The sequence below is a fragment of the Camelus ferus genome, chromosome 1, assembly GCF_009834535.1.
Source record: "Camelus ferus isolate YT-003-E chromosome 1, BCGSAC_Cfer_1.0, whole genome shotgun sequence".
NCBI lineage: Eukaryota > Metazoa > Chordata > Mammalia > Artiodactyla > Camelidae > Camelus > Camelus ferus.
Genome location: NC_045696.1, coordinates 57647706 through 57663938, shown reverse-complemented (window position 1 = coordinate 57663938; position 16233 = coordinate 57647706). Strand labels below are relative to the sequence as shown.

Sequence of the window (16233 nt, the reverse complement as noted above, 5' to 3'; positions counted from 1 at the left end):
AAGCAGGCAGGAATAGGGCTGGGTTTCTTGATCCTCCCGGGAAGCAGTGGCAACTGATCGCTGGGCGTGGGCTGGTGGAGAGGGCAGTGGGGGCGCGGGGAGAAGGTAGGGAACAAGGAAACCAGTGGTCCCTAATGGAAAGAGACTTAGAAATCTGTCAGCAATTTCCTAAAAGCCTGAGAACGTTAGAGATGGGAACAGAGCACATCAGAGTAGGGGCCTCCCCCACCCTCCCTGCTCCCCAGGCACTCCTGGACAGACCAGAACACTGAATAGAAAGTGAGTAAAATGCACCAAGTCTCAAGGCTGGGCTTGCAGGTCAAGCTCATAGGGAGACAGTGGGAGGATTCTAGGATTTTACAGAGTCAAAGGGTGCTTACCAGAGAGCAGGAAGGCCATCACCACGAAGATGTTTCTCAGTCCCATGGTGCTAGAGTTAAAAAAGAAAAGATAAAATTTCATTAGAAAATGAAACAGAAAACTAAAATATGACAAGCGGAGTTTGAAATTCACTTAGGTCCGTGGGTGTGGCAGAGACCACACTGTGTGTTCATCAAAGCCATTTTCTTTTCCTTCTAGCCCCACAGACATGCCCTATGTCCCCATCCCTCTACCCCCAAGTTAGGTTGGCCATGTGACTGGGTTTTGGCCAATGAACTGTGGGCAGAGAAGACGGGTGTTACTTCCAGATACTGCACTAAAGCCTCCTCTCTCTTGCCTCCTTCCCCTGCCTGCTTGGATGCAGAAGATCCAGAGGAGGGGTCCCAGGGCCTCAGAGATGGCAAAGCCTCACTATGAAAGAAGCTGTTTTGGTGAACAAATGAATAAAACAGCTTTCAACACCTCACAGTGACCTATACTGGACTGTGACATGAGCAAAAACTAAACTTTTATTGTGTTAAGCTGATGAAATTTGGGGGGTTCTTTACTGCAGTAGCTGGCATTATTGTGACCGATACATGGGTACAGTGGGTCAAATGTTTAGGAGTCAACTTTTCTTTGGCTTCCTTGTGGTTTTCATACTTTAATGTATGAATCATACGAATCATCTGGGAGAGCATGTTAAAGCAGTTTTCTGGCCCTTGTCCACAGAGATTCTGACTTAGTAGGCTGCGGGAAACACATGTCCAACAACCTCACCAGTGGTAGCGATGCTGCGGCTCTCAGGACCCCACTTTGAGAACCACTGCACTGGAGCACTCACTTAACCTGTGTGATAGAGCCAAGGAAAATGACAGGCATTGTTCTAAAACCTCCATCCTCTCTTCTTTCTTTCCTGCCCTCGGTCTTTTTGTATTCACCCACCTACCCCAGCTTAGACCAAAAAGGCAGTAGAGTGGGAAGCACAGAATAGGAAAGATGACCAACATGACAAACAGGGAAAGCAAACCAAATGCAGGAATATAAAGTGGAGCCAAGTACAAGGCCAGTGCTAAACGCTTACTATGGAAAGCTGCCCACCTTGTGTGGTGTGGGGCACAAGTTTGGCTGGTAGCTTTTTAACAGTCAAAGTGAAAAGGAAAACCTAATTGGTGAATTAATTTATAGGCCTGTCCATAAGATAAAAACAAAACAATGCTCAGGGGAAGATGCACAATTCTTCCCAATCCAATAGCAAAATTTCTTCCTTGGAGGTGATTTGACTAGAAGCCATCCCTGATGCCTTGGGGCTGTGCTAACAGGCTTCCTCTCTGTTCCCAGAGCACCCAGTACAGAGCTTTAGGCTAAAAGTGTCCATTATGTTTCTTCCCTCCTAGACTATAACCCCTCTTTTATAATTAAAAAATTTTGCATAGAACATACCTGCACATGGTACTAAATTTAACATGTAAAGGTGATAGTGGAAAGCAAGTCTATCCCTCCCAACCCTGTTCCCTCGGAGTCTGATTTTCCCCGTAGAAACAACTGGAGTGACTACTATTACCTATTAGCAGTTTCTTGCCTCTACTTGCAGTTATTTTAGGCAAAACAAAATGAAAACATAGACTCATATTCTTCTTTCATTTTGTTTTAAGACACAAATGTTAGCATACTGTAGCACAGTTTTGCACGCTTAACCACTCCTTTGGAGACTTTTCTGTACCAGCACGTACTGAGTATCCTCATTCTAACAGTTGCATATTACTCTTGTATCTTCTATTGGATGACAATAATTTATTTTACCAGCCCTTATCAATGGACATTTAGGTTTTTCCAATTTTCTGCTGCAATGAAGAACCTCGATCATATGCCAAATCACACAGTGAGCTATCTTCCTAGAAGCATAATGGCTTGACCGAAGTGTCAAAGGGTAATTGCAATTTTAATCTTCACAGATACTGAAAACCTGTTCTCCCCTAAAATTATGTTTATGCTCCCACCAACAAAACATGAGTGTGCTTATTTTCATGTAGCTTTTCCCAACATAGTATGTTCTCTGATTTGTGATCTTTACAAATGGGGAAGGCCAAAATGACATCTCATTGTGACTTTTAAAGATTATTTTTGTCATGAAGTACACATAACAAAATTTACCATCTTACTCATTTTTTAAGTGTACAGTGGTATTAAATACATTCACATTGTTGTGTAACCGTCACCACCACCCATCTCCAAAACTCCTTTCATCTTGCAAAATTGAAATTCTGTACTCATTAGACAGTTACTTAACATGATCCTCTGCCCCATCCCACCACGTCCTGGGAAACCATCAGTCCACCTTCTGTCTCCATGAATTTGACTACTCTAGGTATCTCATATAAGTGGAATTGTGAAGTATTTGTCTTTTTGTGTCTGGCTTATTTCACTTAGCATAATGTATTCAAGGTTCAACCATGTTGTAGCATATGTCAGAATTCCCTTCCTTTTTAAGGCTGGATAATACTCCTTATATGTACATACTACATTTTGTTTATCCATTCAACTGTTGATAAACATTTGCGTTGCTTCCACCTCTTGGCTGTTGATCATGGGTGTGCAAATATCTCTTTGAGACCTTGCTTTCATTTCTTTTGAGTATGTACTCGAAAGTGGAATTACTGGATCATATGGTATTCTATTTTTAATTTTTTGGGAAACTGCCATATTGTTTCTCATAGCAGCTGCACCATTTTACATTCCCATTAACTGTGCACAAGAGTTCCAATTCTCCACATCCTTGCCAACTCTTGTTATCTTCTCTATTTTTTTCTTTAGCACTCATCCTAATGGGTGTGAGGTGGTTCTCATTGTAATTTAAAAATGAATTTATTTTATTTTGAGTATGAGCATCTTTTCAAATGTATAAGAGAGAATATTTCCTGTTAATTTGGACTTTTTCTTATTGATGTGTAGGAGTGCTTTTATATTTAAAAAATTAGTGCTAATTAGTAACTAATTAGAAAATTAGTACTTGGTGACAAAGAATTGAAAATACATTCAGTTGCTGAAGCACACAGTAGGTGTTCATTTATGAACCTCACGCTCTCTCCCAATTGCTCCCTCCCTTCCTTCCAGGGATTTTGGTAGGTTTCAGAGCTTAGGCGTTATCTGTTAGGCCAAATCTGACACCACACAATGGCAGAATCTGGAAAAAGAGTGTCTATTTGATTCCTGTGCACTTCCTTATACTATATCACCACCAGCATCCTATTTATCATAGAGTCTGAGGACTGGGAACCCTTTGAGTCTGAACTTGCACCTAAAATAGAAATTGCCCTTGTTTGCAAGCCAAACATCAATATACTTGAACTAATCAAAGATTTTTTTCCCCTGGGGTAATGTGTCAAAAGGGACACAAAGTCAAAATTATATTTTGCTCTAAATTTCATGAATCACCTTCAATTCAAGCAATTACATGAAATCAGTATGGCCCTGGGAAATCTTGGACAAGTGGTCCCTGTCACTCATGCAGCGAGGAGGAGCACAGTGTGTGAGAAGGAAGTCAGCATTGTTTCTGACTTCTCTGTTTAGAAACTCTCTCTTCCCCAACTGAGAAGCTGCCTCTCCTTCACTTCCTGTCACTAATACTGGTGGTGTTCTCTGGAACACAGTAAACCTAACACATTTCTGTCAAAGCTCTTCAAGGATTCGGGGACAGCCATCGTGTTCCTCCTCAAAATCCTGCCCAGCAGTGACATTCCTACTAAATTTCACTAACATTAATCTGGAGATGGCACACCATCCTGACCAGTACTTTAGACACAGTTTATCAGAGAATCCTGTTAAAATATAGTGCTAAAACACTTGAGATTGACACGGGCCTCTTTCATAGGGTATAAATGCCTTATGTGAAAAACTTCTCTCACCTCTAGCCGTGGAATGTGCAGGCTGAATTAGGAAGCCAGTTTTCTTTGGTGTTGTTGGCTTTGAAACAGAGCAGAAATGTCACTGCTCCCGGAGCAATGAACTCGTAACCACAACTACGAGTCACTGCTTTCTCCAGAGGGCCTGAGAAGTAGATACTCTTGCTTTCGGAGGGAGAGACTAAAAAGGGGATTGGGAGAGGAAAGAACCTAAGAATTTACATGGGGGAAAATTCTCTGAGAGGAGATTGCTGTCAGCTATGAGCAGAACAAGGTCTGCAGGTGGGTGAACTGGTCAATTTAGCTGGAGGTTCATTTCAGGAACCAAAGAAAAGCACCCATCAGACACTACTTTCCCTTACTTTGCATGCCTGGCCCATCACAGAACGTGAGTGAGAGTCAGCTGAATGACTAATTATAGTAGTATGCCTCACAACAAGGTGGGATTATTTCTCCCCAGTTACAGATGAAGAAATGGAGTTTCAGAGAGGTTAAGGAATATTCCTAGCTGCCTGGCTCATAAATGATGGAGTTGAGATTTAAACCCATACAGCCTCCCTGCGTTCTTTTCCAATTTTTTTTTTTTTTAGGTAACATTGGTTTATAACATTATAAAAGTTTCATGTGTACAACATTATATTTCCACTTCTGTACACACTTCAGCTTGCTCACCACCAAAAATTTCCATCCGTCACTCACTGTGTTCTTTTTAACACTGGTGGAGTTCCTTTAACAGTTCCAGCTGGTTTCAGATGTGCTGTAGGAGCAAGTGAAAAGGATTCCAGTTCTACCCACTCTCAAGGTAACAGGGGCAGCATATCCCCAGGGCCAGGTGTGACGGTGGCTCCTGGAATCAGAGTGCAACACACAGGGGCACAGGTGGGATGGGGGGATAGGAAGGAGCCGTAGGTGCCCCTTTGTAGCAGGGAAACTTCTGCCCCGAGCTGCTTGAATGCCCATTATGTTCCAGGCAGAGACTGCTCCTCTGCCCTGGACAGGTAATCAGTTTCCCCGCATGGCCTGACCTCCAGACACTTGTTACTGTTTTTCAGCTGAGCCTCGCCTACAGAAACTCTGGGAACCACAAGTATTTGAGTGAAAAAGGGAGGGGATCCTTTTTGTGTTTCAGGTCTGAAGGAGGATGTAGGATCTAGTTCAGGCAAAACGCACTATGAAGAAGACGTGGTGTGGTGGTGGCCAGTCATGGGGTGGGGCAGGAGAGTACAGATTTGATGACACAGGAAGTGAGAGAAGGATTCCAAGGCAGAAGTTGGGGAGTGACAAAAAAAAGTTCCCTATTTCATGACTTCATCTAGAACATTAGTGGTGATCAGGGAACCAGGAAAAATGCTGATGTCTAAGGAAGATTGTTCACTGAGACGGTCTCATGCAAATATTTAGTGAATTTACTCAGTGTCAGGCTTGTTTTAGAGGTTGTGGGGGAGTACAAAAATGTGCAGGCCTTGGTCCTGGACCTAGGACTAAAAAGAAAGACAGAGTGTCCACAAATATCTGCCTTTCAAGCTCCAGGACCAGTGTGGAAGTTGGCATCACTTATCGCCTCCCTTCACATATGGGAGTCCCTGCTCCAAGCAAAGCAGGAGACGCCACCACCTCGTGGAGGGAGGACTCGGTTGGCCTCAGTTCAGCGGTCAAGGTCTGGCCCTTTGCCTTCTGCCAGCTTGTACTGTGACTGGACAAGCCAGGCTTGTTGGACAGGCACCGTCAGCTGAGTGAGAGGAGAGTAAAGACTGGGAGAAGCACGAGCCGCCCGGGGCCTTGGCTGGCCTCTGGGGTGATGCGCTGTATGAGTTACTTCTCAAGGCACCAGAACCTGAAGCTCTCCCTTTGGAGAAGCCATGATTACCTCTAGGGTCCTGGGAGAATAGGGCAGGCTTATTTCCTTCTTTACAAAGTTTCTGAACTGCAAAATAAGAAGTTTGCTGGGAATTGGACATATCTGAATTTTAATTTCTGACAGGGTGTCTCACGATGTGCTTGAGAGCCATGGAGAAATGTGGGCTAGCTATTCATGCAGTTACTTCACTGAAAAGCTGTGCCCGAATGTCGTTCATTCATTTAACAAATCTGTATTGAGCCAGGCCTTGTGCTAAGGGCTGGGAATACAACGGTGAGCAAAACCAGAAAGTGCTCCTCTTCATGTGGTTGCTTACACTTTAGTAGAGGAGCAAGATAACGATCATAAAATAAATGTAAAATTACGATGGCAAGTGCTACAGAGGAGAGGTTTGTGGTATTCTGAGGGCCTATAATAGGTCTAACCTAAACTGAGATTTGGATAATGATGTGGTAGATTAAAGATGGACACATATTCTTTGCTATTCCTCCTATGAAGAGGTAGCATCTAGCCTCCTCTACCTGAATCTGGGCTGGCCTTAGAGACTTGTTTGACCAATAGAATACGCTAGAAGAGATGTTTGGGGCTTCTGAGGCTAGATCATAAGAAGACTTGCAGCTTCCGTGTTTCTTGGAATACCATCTCTGGGGCTCTGAGCCACCATGAAAGATTCCCTACTACCCAGAGACCACCATGCTGGAGAGGCCATGTGTAGATGTTTGGGTCAACAGTCCCAGCTGAGCCCAGCCTTCCAGCCCTCTTTGCAGAAGCACCAGACATGTGAATAAAATCTTGAATCCTCTAAATCAGAGGTCAGCAAACTGCAGCCTGCAGACCAAATCTGGCCACCATCTATTTTTACAAATAAAGTTTTATTGGGCTACATCATATCCATTTACTTAAGTATTGTCTGTGACTGCTTGTGCACTACAATGGTAGAGTTGAGTAGTTGTGATGGAGACCATATGGCTTGCAAAGCTGAAAATATTTCCTCTCTGGCCTTTTACAGAGAAAAAAAAATACTAACCCTTGCTCCAGATCAGCACTGTTCAATAAAAATATAATGCAAGCCACATATATAATTTGAAAATTTCTAGTAGCCACATTAAAACATTTAAAAAGAAATAGATAAAATTAATTTTAATAATATTTTAAATTTAATCCAATATATCTAAAATATAATTTCAACATGTAATCAACATAAAAATTATTAATGGATATTTTACATTCTTTTTTCTATGCTAAATCTTCAAAATCTTGTGGGTATTTTATACTTACAACACATCTCAATTAAGATGAACTGCATTTCAAGTGATCAGTAGCAGCATGTGGCTAGTGGCTGCTGAATTGGACAGCGTAGCTCTAGACAAGCTCACTTATCAGCTCAATACCCCCAAGTGACCTCAGTTGATGCCATGAGGAACAGAAAAATCACTCAGAAGCCTGCCCAAATTTCTGATTCACATGTTGTGAGAGAGAGTAAAATATTCATTGTTTTAAGCTCTGTAGTCAGGAGCAGTTTGTGATGCACCAATAGGTAAACAGAACAGATTGAATGGATGCTAAGTAGCTGAAGGATTGGAGAGGAGAGGGTGACCTGGAAGGATACTAGGCAAAAGGAAGAGCATATGCAAAGGCACTGAGGGTGCATGAGAGAAGGTTGACGTGGCTAAAATGAATAGACAGGTGGGAGGCTAGACTGGAGAGGTCAGCAGGTCCCAGAACATGCTTATCTTACGGTTCAGTTAAGGATTTTGGTCTTTCTTATGAGAGCAATGTGAACAGCAGAGGAGTGACATAATCAGGTTTGCATTTTGGAAAGATTACTCTGGCTACTGTGTAGCAAATGGATAGTAAGGAAGCCAGAATAGAGACCAGAAGAGTAATCAGTTGGCTACTGTAGTCATTTAAGTGAAAGAAGATGGACTTTTGGTCGAGGGTTGTGGTAGCAAAAGTAGACAGAAGTGGATAGGTTCAAGCAACATTTAGGATTATAATCAAGAGGATACGGTGATGGATTAAAAATAGGGGATGAGGACAAGGTATTAATTGATAGATATATTCATTCATTCATTCATTCCACAAGTGAATGTCAAGAATCACTCTTGTTTAATAGACTAATACCCCCAGTGGATGCTGTGGGGCTCTGCTTTTCACTTGTTCATTTTCACATATTTAGTAAAACTATGAATGAAGGCACAGAAATCATACTTCTGCTTTCAAATGTGCAGATGTGCATAAAAATGTGCACAAGAATAAGCCAGATAGCTACTGGTCAGGTGGTGAGCTGAACTAATATTTACAAAGCCTGCAAAGAGTCTGATACTAGCATGCTGAATCTCAGGATAGACATAAAGATCTGTACTTAAGTGAAGTAGAATAAGTAGACAAGAGAGAAATAGCTTATCCACAGTCATTGTAAAAATCACATAAACATGAGCGTGGCACGGCTAATCAGAAGTTAATTCAGTCTTACTGTAGAATGTGGTCTCTGTGCTAATCAGACCACATCACTTGTGGTATCACATTCAGTGAGGTGGTTATACTTGAATGACACTGACAAGTTAGAATTTATTAAGGGATTCACTAGGGAATAATGAAAGTATGTTAAAAGAGGAACAGTTAAAAGGCCTGAGGGTAATGAACTTGAAGAAGAGAAGCCTGCAAGTACCTGATGGCTGTCTGTGAATATTTAAGGGCCCTCCCGTGCGAAGACACACGCACTGTTGTTAAAGGGCTAGTAGTTTCAATAATTGGAAAGTATAGGGAGCCAGACCTCAGCTTCAGATAATGAAGAACTTTGAACAGAATGCTACAACCAGGGACTGGACTTTGTTGTGAGCTAATGAGCTCCTCATCACCAGAATTGCTCAAACAAAAGTGGGGTAATAATGCAGAGGAGACATTTTAAGAGAGATTAATGAATTGGGTGGAGTGGTTGAACTCCACAACTTTTCAGTTTACTCTCAGGCTTCTTATTACATTCCCAGGAAAGAGGAAAAATAAGGGAGAAAACCTGGACACACCACCTTCCCCTGCCCTCCCTCCTCAGAGTCTGTTCCTCTGATTTTTAGCATGATATATGGTATGGTGCATTTAGAGGATCCCAGGGTCTGTGGAGGGTCTGCTGAGCTGACAGGTGGTCCAGGGCTTGAGAAGAGATGGAGAAGAGCAAGCAATTGTTTAGTTGAAGGGTGGGGTGAAGGTGCTGGTATCTGAACTAGGACATAAAATAGTCAGATTTGGTCTCAGAACAGTCCCCTGGTGACAGGAACAAAGTAAGCAACGCATGCTAGGGCTTGCAGGAGAGAGTCGAGTTCTCTTAGAGCACATGCGGCTTTTACCCAGTGCTCCACCTAAGCCCAGTCATTCCGATACTCCCCCTCCAGAGAGTTGTCAGCCCAGGCCACTGCCTAACAGACTCTTTCTCAGAGAATGTCTGTTCCTTTCAGTTTAGCAATTGTTGATCAGCAACAATCCAGGGCTTGATATGGTGGCCACCTGCCTCTGTCCTTGAAAGGCTTTTACAAGCTTCCAACAATTCTTCCCATGACAGCGCTTCAAACAGACCCAAAGAGATACAATCCTCAAGAGATACAATCTCAAAAAACTACTGCCTCCTGATGAACCACTTTTAAATGTTTGATTGAGTTTAACTGGATAAATATGTCAGCCGTATTCTTGATACACACATTTGTGTACATGCATGTTCAAAAACAGAGGCATAGAACCCTGTGTTCAGTGTTTCTTACTGGTATAACAGTCTCTGGCAACTTTCTAAGCCACAATCAAATATAATAATCTGTAATGATACATGAACATGGGGGAATGACCATGGCCTTTTATAGGACAGTAAGAAAAGCTGACTCTGGGCAAATAATGGGAAATGAGTTTCTGTAAGTAGAGGAGGATAGCTTAACAAGGCCTAGGCAGTCAGAAAAGGAGTTTCTATTTGATTTAATAGAAAATTGGGAGTTTGAGATTAATAGTGTGGGAGCAGAAGGACTATGAAATGAAAGTTTAAAGAAAATAAGCCTGCCAATGGCGTGAAGAAGGAGGTGAGGGCTGATATCAGGGTGATCAAGAAAGCCAGTATTAAAGGCGCAGACCTAAGATGAAGAGGCTGAACCAGCATGGGGGCAGTGGGCATGACATGAAACAGATGGGCATGAGTGATGCCTTGATGGAAACGTGAACACTTCCTGGGTCTGGTGGACACAGAAGATGACTGGCTATGGATACATGTCACCCGTCCTGTTTCCTTGAGCTCCCCCGCCAGCCACATCGCCTTCTAGCTTAGGCTGGATCGTATGTCTGTCTTGGTTTCCAATCTCTTCTTGGAGCAAATCCCTTGGGGCCCCCATCTGTGAAGAATTTTCTGACCTAACACTGCCTTCCTCTCATTTGGTGTCCTTTTCCTCACTCATTTGGGAGCTTTGTTTCCACACAGATACGAGGGGAGCAGCATCAAAGATGCATAGGTACAAAGAAGAAATGTCAATGCAGATTCACAAGGAACAGGGGGATGCTTTCATTCACTCCCCAATATTGTAGATAACTAATGTATTAAAAATTAAGAGTCCATTCCCCTCACTGGCCTGGCAGAAGGGGCATAACATGGTCATAGCAATTAGCTTTGCTGGTCTCCCAACAGCAAGTGTGTGTACAAGATTTACGCCCAGTTTTCCTAGACATATCTAGAATCAGATCTTTCTGAGTCAAGGACCACTGCTTTTTCAAATTACCAATGGTTATAGAAACCATTTTTCCCCTTTTGCCAAAAAGTTCCTATGGGTAAGCATCATGCAAAGTTTTACAAGTTCCTCTCTCTGAATCTGTGTACGTCCAGTCAAGGGCTCTGCCTGCCATGAGAAAGACCCATAGAACTTACTAAAAGGCAGCCATGCCAATCCTGTCCCTCTAAGGGAGCTCCTTCCTGTTCTCTCAGAACCAGAATAATGGTCAAAGAGAGAAAACCAGTGTTTCAAGAGCACAACTTGAGGGACATCCCCTTCTCCACATTCCATGTACTAGTCCTACCCTGGTGCTTGGAATTCCCAAATTACTCATTCCTTGGGTAAAGGCATTTTTGAAAGCCCCTGCTAAAATGCAAATGCTAGCTGTAAAGGAGAAATGTCTTTTGTTTTAGCTATGAAGAGTTAAGTTCAAGTTAATTTATCTAAATAGGAAATGGAACTCGGAAAGAAATCATATTCACAAAAGGAGGGAGAAGAACAGGGAATGGGACTTTTCCTTCCTTGATGGGGGATGGAAAGTGCTGAAGACACACTTCTCTTCTACACATATTCAAAATGGTGTCTCTCTCCCAAACGTCAGCCTAAGCATACTCTGATGTGCAGTTCAGAAAGTGTCTATGTTGGATTAGAGACGAGGATAAGGGTCTAATAAAGGGTTACGTGCTCAACCTAGGGCCATACCTTTCCTGACCTCCAAATACCCTTATCAGCCTGACCATGAAAGGTGAAGTGTCCACACTTACCTGGACTCTGCTCGGCTACCCAGGAACCTCTCCACTGCTCTCCTCACTTGTTTTGGACATGTTTGCCCTGTTCTGTGTCTTCACAGCTTCAATCTCCTGACCCTGAGACCCCTAAACTCAACTCCCACCTCTATCTGATTTTTGAAACATGGTCTTTGAAGCTTGATTTCTCCTAAAGAATCTAGCTTGGCTCACCTTTTCACCTTTCATGTTCTTTCCCCTCCCACCTAGCTGCCACTCTGTGAAATCCAGTCCTTATCTCCACCACGAGGGGACATCTGCTACCCAGGGATATTAGAGTAACTACAGTATCAAACTCAAAGACATAGTGTTTGAACAGTGAGCACAGTCACAAAGAACCAGTTTCTTCTCTCCAAAGCACTGTTGCTGTACAGTCATTTTTGTGTGAATATTTAATTAGTACTGTTTTCCCATTAGGCTAGAAACTTCTAGAGAACAGGGACCATGTCTTATATGCTCCCTGTTAAAAACTCAGTACCTGGGACATAGTAAGCATTCAAAAATATATTTAGAAAACACAAATTAACAGAGATTTATAAAAGCTTCCATTATACACAAGATAGCTCATGTAAATATAGGTAGTGGTATCTGCAGCAGCAAACAGAAGATACAATATGAACTGTGAATTTGTGCACTTAATTAAATAGACTCATTTTAGTCCAGAGCCTGAGTTCCGAGATTGAGTTGCATGTCAGAGGAACAGGTCAACTCCTTAATTATTACAATTTGAGAGGAGTGGGAAGGTCCCTTGGCCAAAAATTATTTTCACGTGTCTCTCCAGAGCCTTAAATAACTATTAGTGGAGGCACTATTTTAAGCCTATTTGCAAATGCAAATATGTTCATGGTATACAGAACACGATAAACTACCACCTGGGCTCTTTTTTGATCTAGGACTATTTCTTTCCAAATGAGCCATTGGTCTCTGGTGCCAGGAGGGGCCAATAATGGGATGGGGCACTTGGATGGGAAGAAGCAATGGGCAAAGGTTTCTGGCCAGGAGAAGTGAAACGCCAAACAAGAAAGCAGAGGCCACTGCAGAGGGTGTAAGTTTTGCTCTCATCCTCTGGACTCCCCACTGGGGCAAGGGGCTCAGGCAGGGCCAGCATACTTGGACAACTTCTCTTGGAGCAGAGCTAACTGGAGCCCCCAGCAGTCCAGGGCCAAGAGCGGGTGCCGGTTGTTTGGTAAGTGGCACCTTCTATTTCCTGCCTCTCATGTCTCTTAGCTCACCAAAACAGGTAGAGGGAACTGCCTAGAAGAGACACATTTTGGTAACATCCCACCTCTGACATAGCCAGTCTGCAAGTCAAGCCTGATGGTCAAGGGTTTTAAGCATGTACCCCACACCCCTTCTTACCCTCTCCCTTGTTGGCTGTCAGCCCCACCTCTGAACAGCTGCCCCAGATGCAGCTTGATCCCACACCACGCTCCCCAGGCATCCAAGCTTCAGAAGAACATACCTGTCACAAATGCCCATCCACTGCAGCTCCCAGAGACCAGAGGCATAAGCCCAGTGGCATTCCCAAGGAACTCAGAAGCAAGGTCTTAAGAATAAATGAAGAGGAGCCTTTGTGAGCTCCCCATACCTCCTAACACTCCTTGTAGAGAAAGAAGTAATGTCAGGGCTGAGGCCAGATCTCAAATGCAGAAAGGGGAACTGACTAGAGAGAAATAACACCACAGACAGGGGCAGTGTTCTCGCTGGTTCCAGATAACTTCTGTTGGCAGGTGGGCATTTCCACTGATGAGAATGACTACAAATGCGCTCCTGAGAGCCAGTGACTGTAAAGCCCTGAGGAAACCCCCAGAAGACAGCTCAGCCACAAACATGGCAAAGACACCTTCCCCGACTGATTACAGACGTCCATAGGTAGAGTCAGCCGAGTTCAGCAAATGTTTTTCTGGGCAGCCATGTGCTAGACACTGTGTCTGGCTTGGTGGAGCTGCAGGAGACAGTCCTCAACCAGAGACAGCAGAGAGACCTGGAATCTCACCTGTCACCTTCCCATTCATTCGCTGAGTACCTCTCCATAGATCCTGCCAGAAGCTAATGAACAGCCCCTATTTTCAGATCATCCTAATCTAATCCTCATTGTTCTAACCTAGAATGTTTCTATTACCTTGGTCTGCTATTCCTGGAAGTGGGTGGTATTCTTGAGTCTGGGGAAAAGTCACAAGAGGAAGTATGAAAGGTATGTGAATCCCGAGTGGATTTTTCCAAACCTGGTGCTTAGGCAAAGACAGGCTTCATGTAGGTAATCCTGCCCCAGATGCATGGCTTTTTTTTTTTTTTTTTTTCATGACCTGATCAGGCCCTGCAAAGCCCTCTGCTCAATGTTCAGGCATTTATCTACCTCCAGTCTGCAGCATTTGAGCTCAGGAGTGAGGCAGCCCCTTCTGCGCCTGCCTCCCTGCTCTGAGGGAGGATAGCTGTGTGCCCTGCAAGGCTGGAGGAATTAAAAGTGACAAAATGAAAACTGCTTGCTGTTGTCTTGGTGGAGGAGGTCCACCCAAGCAAAGACGTATGGTACAGGGGAAGTAGCTTGGGTTTGGAACTGGTGGTCAGTCCAAAGTCAAATCCTGGCTTAAGCCACTGGACCCTGGGCAAGTCACTGAACATCTCCCAGTCTCAGTCTTCTCATCTATGAAATGTGACTAGTAACAGCTTCCTTGCCACATTGTTGTGAAAAACAAATGAGGTCTTGCGTGTAAGCCACCAGGCACTGGGCATGCTAAGCTGCTATTTAGTCTTCAGTGTTACTTTCCTACCTTCTTTTTGGACTTTGTGATTTTCACTCTGACCTTTCCATAAAGATCTTCCTTCTATCACTGGAAAGGTGATGATCATTCTTCCTCCAGACAGGTTTGTAAACCCCTTCACCTTCCATCCAGGGCCTCCCAAACTCATAGGGCTCCCCTATGGGTCTTGAGCCCTGACTCACAGAGTTACTTCCCCTTGGCCATTCTCTGTGCATACCTTGGAAACTTCATCCTTTATTCGAATAGGCCTCACCTGGGGTTTTCCTCTGGATTTTACAATCATATAGTTTTTTTTTTTTTTATTTGAAAGGGTCCATTTGGTTTCCTTATTGTAACACATGAAATTACCACCTATCAGAGCACAGGAAAGTAATTCACATTCCACTTAGTTTTCAAGTTTTCTTCTCTTCCTTGTGCTTAGCAGTCAAAATATAAGATAGGCTAGATTGGAAAGTCCTGCTATCAAAATATTTGAGATCCTATTTCCCAAACTTCATTCATTCTAGCTGCCATTACCACTTCATACTTGTGTAAAATGTGTACTATTCTTTACACAATGTTTTTCTCTTAACTTACTTTATTTAAGTAAATGTATTTTAAAAGGAATCCTTATGTCAATACTAAAAACTTTAAAAAGCAGTATCATCTGCCATAAATAAAGGATGAGTAAAAATAACACTTTACACTGTGCTTTGGAATCACAGAGACCTGTGTTCAAACACCAGCTCTACTAGTTAATACCTGTGTGTTCTTGGGGAAATTACTTAACTTCTCTGAGCCTTAGTTTCCTCACAGAAGTGATACTTAATATCTCATAAGTTTCTTGTAAGGATCAAATAGGATCACACACACACACACACACACACACACACACACATATATATACACATACATACATATATATATATGCATACACACACATATATATGTATATATAGTGCCTAGCACAGATTCTGGCATATAGCAGGTTCTTTTAAAAAATAGTTGTTTCATTGTTTTTATTTTTTTTCCCCATATCCATTCTCTTATCTACTTATTTCAATTTCTGCTTAGAGCAGCCTCCTCTAAAGCTGTAACACAGAAGTATGGGGAGATGAGTGGTGAGGCAGGCAGCAGAAATACAGGATGCTCCAGTCTGCAGCATTTGAGCTCAGGAGAGAGGCAGCCCATTCTGAGCCTGCCTCCCTGCTCTTTTGGAGGCTAGCTGTATGCTGAGAGGAGGTCACACAAAATGAAGATCAGTTCCTCGTGTTTAATGAGGAGGAAGTTGCTGGTAACCTGAGAAATCTGCCTTCTCTGTGGGGCTGCTTCCTCCACTGCCTCACTCCCAGATCTTCTCAGGTCTGAGGCGACCAAGGCTACAAGGAAAGCAGCGGGCGGTGTGTGGCGGGGTGGCTTATAGATGGTGGCTGAGTTGGGGAAACAGGTCCCTTCCTGATGTCCTTGCTCAGCTTTGCTCAAGAAATGTTCCTTTGGGACCACATAATTAGGGCCCACTCTGGAAGGCAGAGCTAGAAACCTGTGGCAGTTGGAAACATCCACTTAGCTGACTTTTCCAATTCCAGTTATGTATTTGTTACTTTATATAAATGGCTTCCTGTGGTCAGTTGTAAAATGGTATTTTTAGAGCCCTTCCTTCTTAAAGCATAAACACTCCAACTACTTAGAGAATGAAAAGACAAGCCACATACTAAGAGAAAATATTTGTAAAACACAAATCTGATAAAGGACTAGTATCCAAAATGTACAGAGAACTCAAAGATAAGAAAACAAACAACTCAGTTTAAAAATAGCAAAAGAGCTGATCAGACAAAAGTCACCAAAGATATA

At 43.0% G+C, this 16233-nt stretch overlaps 1 protein-coding gene across 4 annotated transcripts in view; it reads right to left on the bottom strand.

The window, feature by feature from the left end:
- Positions 1-16233, bottom strand: part of CD86 (CD86 molecule) — a 57111-nt gene that overhangs the window by 25652 nt on the left and 15226 nt on the right. For 2 of the 4 annotated variants that reach the window (XM_014563627.2, XM_032480277.1), the window contains exons 1-2: positions 13104-14078; positions 381-430 (exon numbers count right to left, since the gene is read on the bottom strand). In XM_014563627.2, the coding sequence (XP_014419113.1) occupies positions 381-430; positions 13104-13120 (67 nt within the window). In that variant the 5' untranslated portion in view covers positions 13121-14078. Of the gene's footprint in view, positions 1-380; positions 431-13103; positions 14079-16233 lie in introns of those variants that run through there. The other 2 variants (XM_032480274.1, XM_014563628.2) reach the window with 2 other exon arrangements.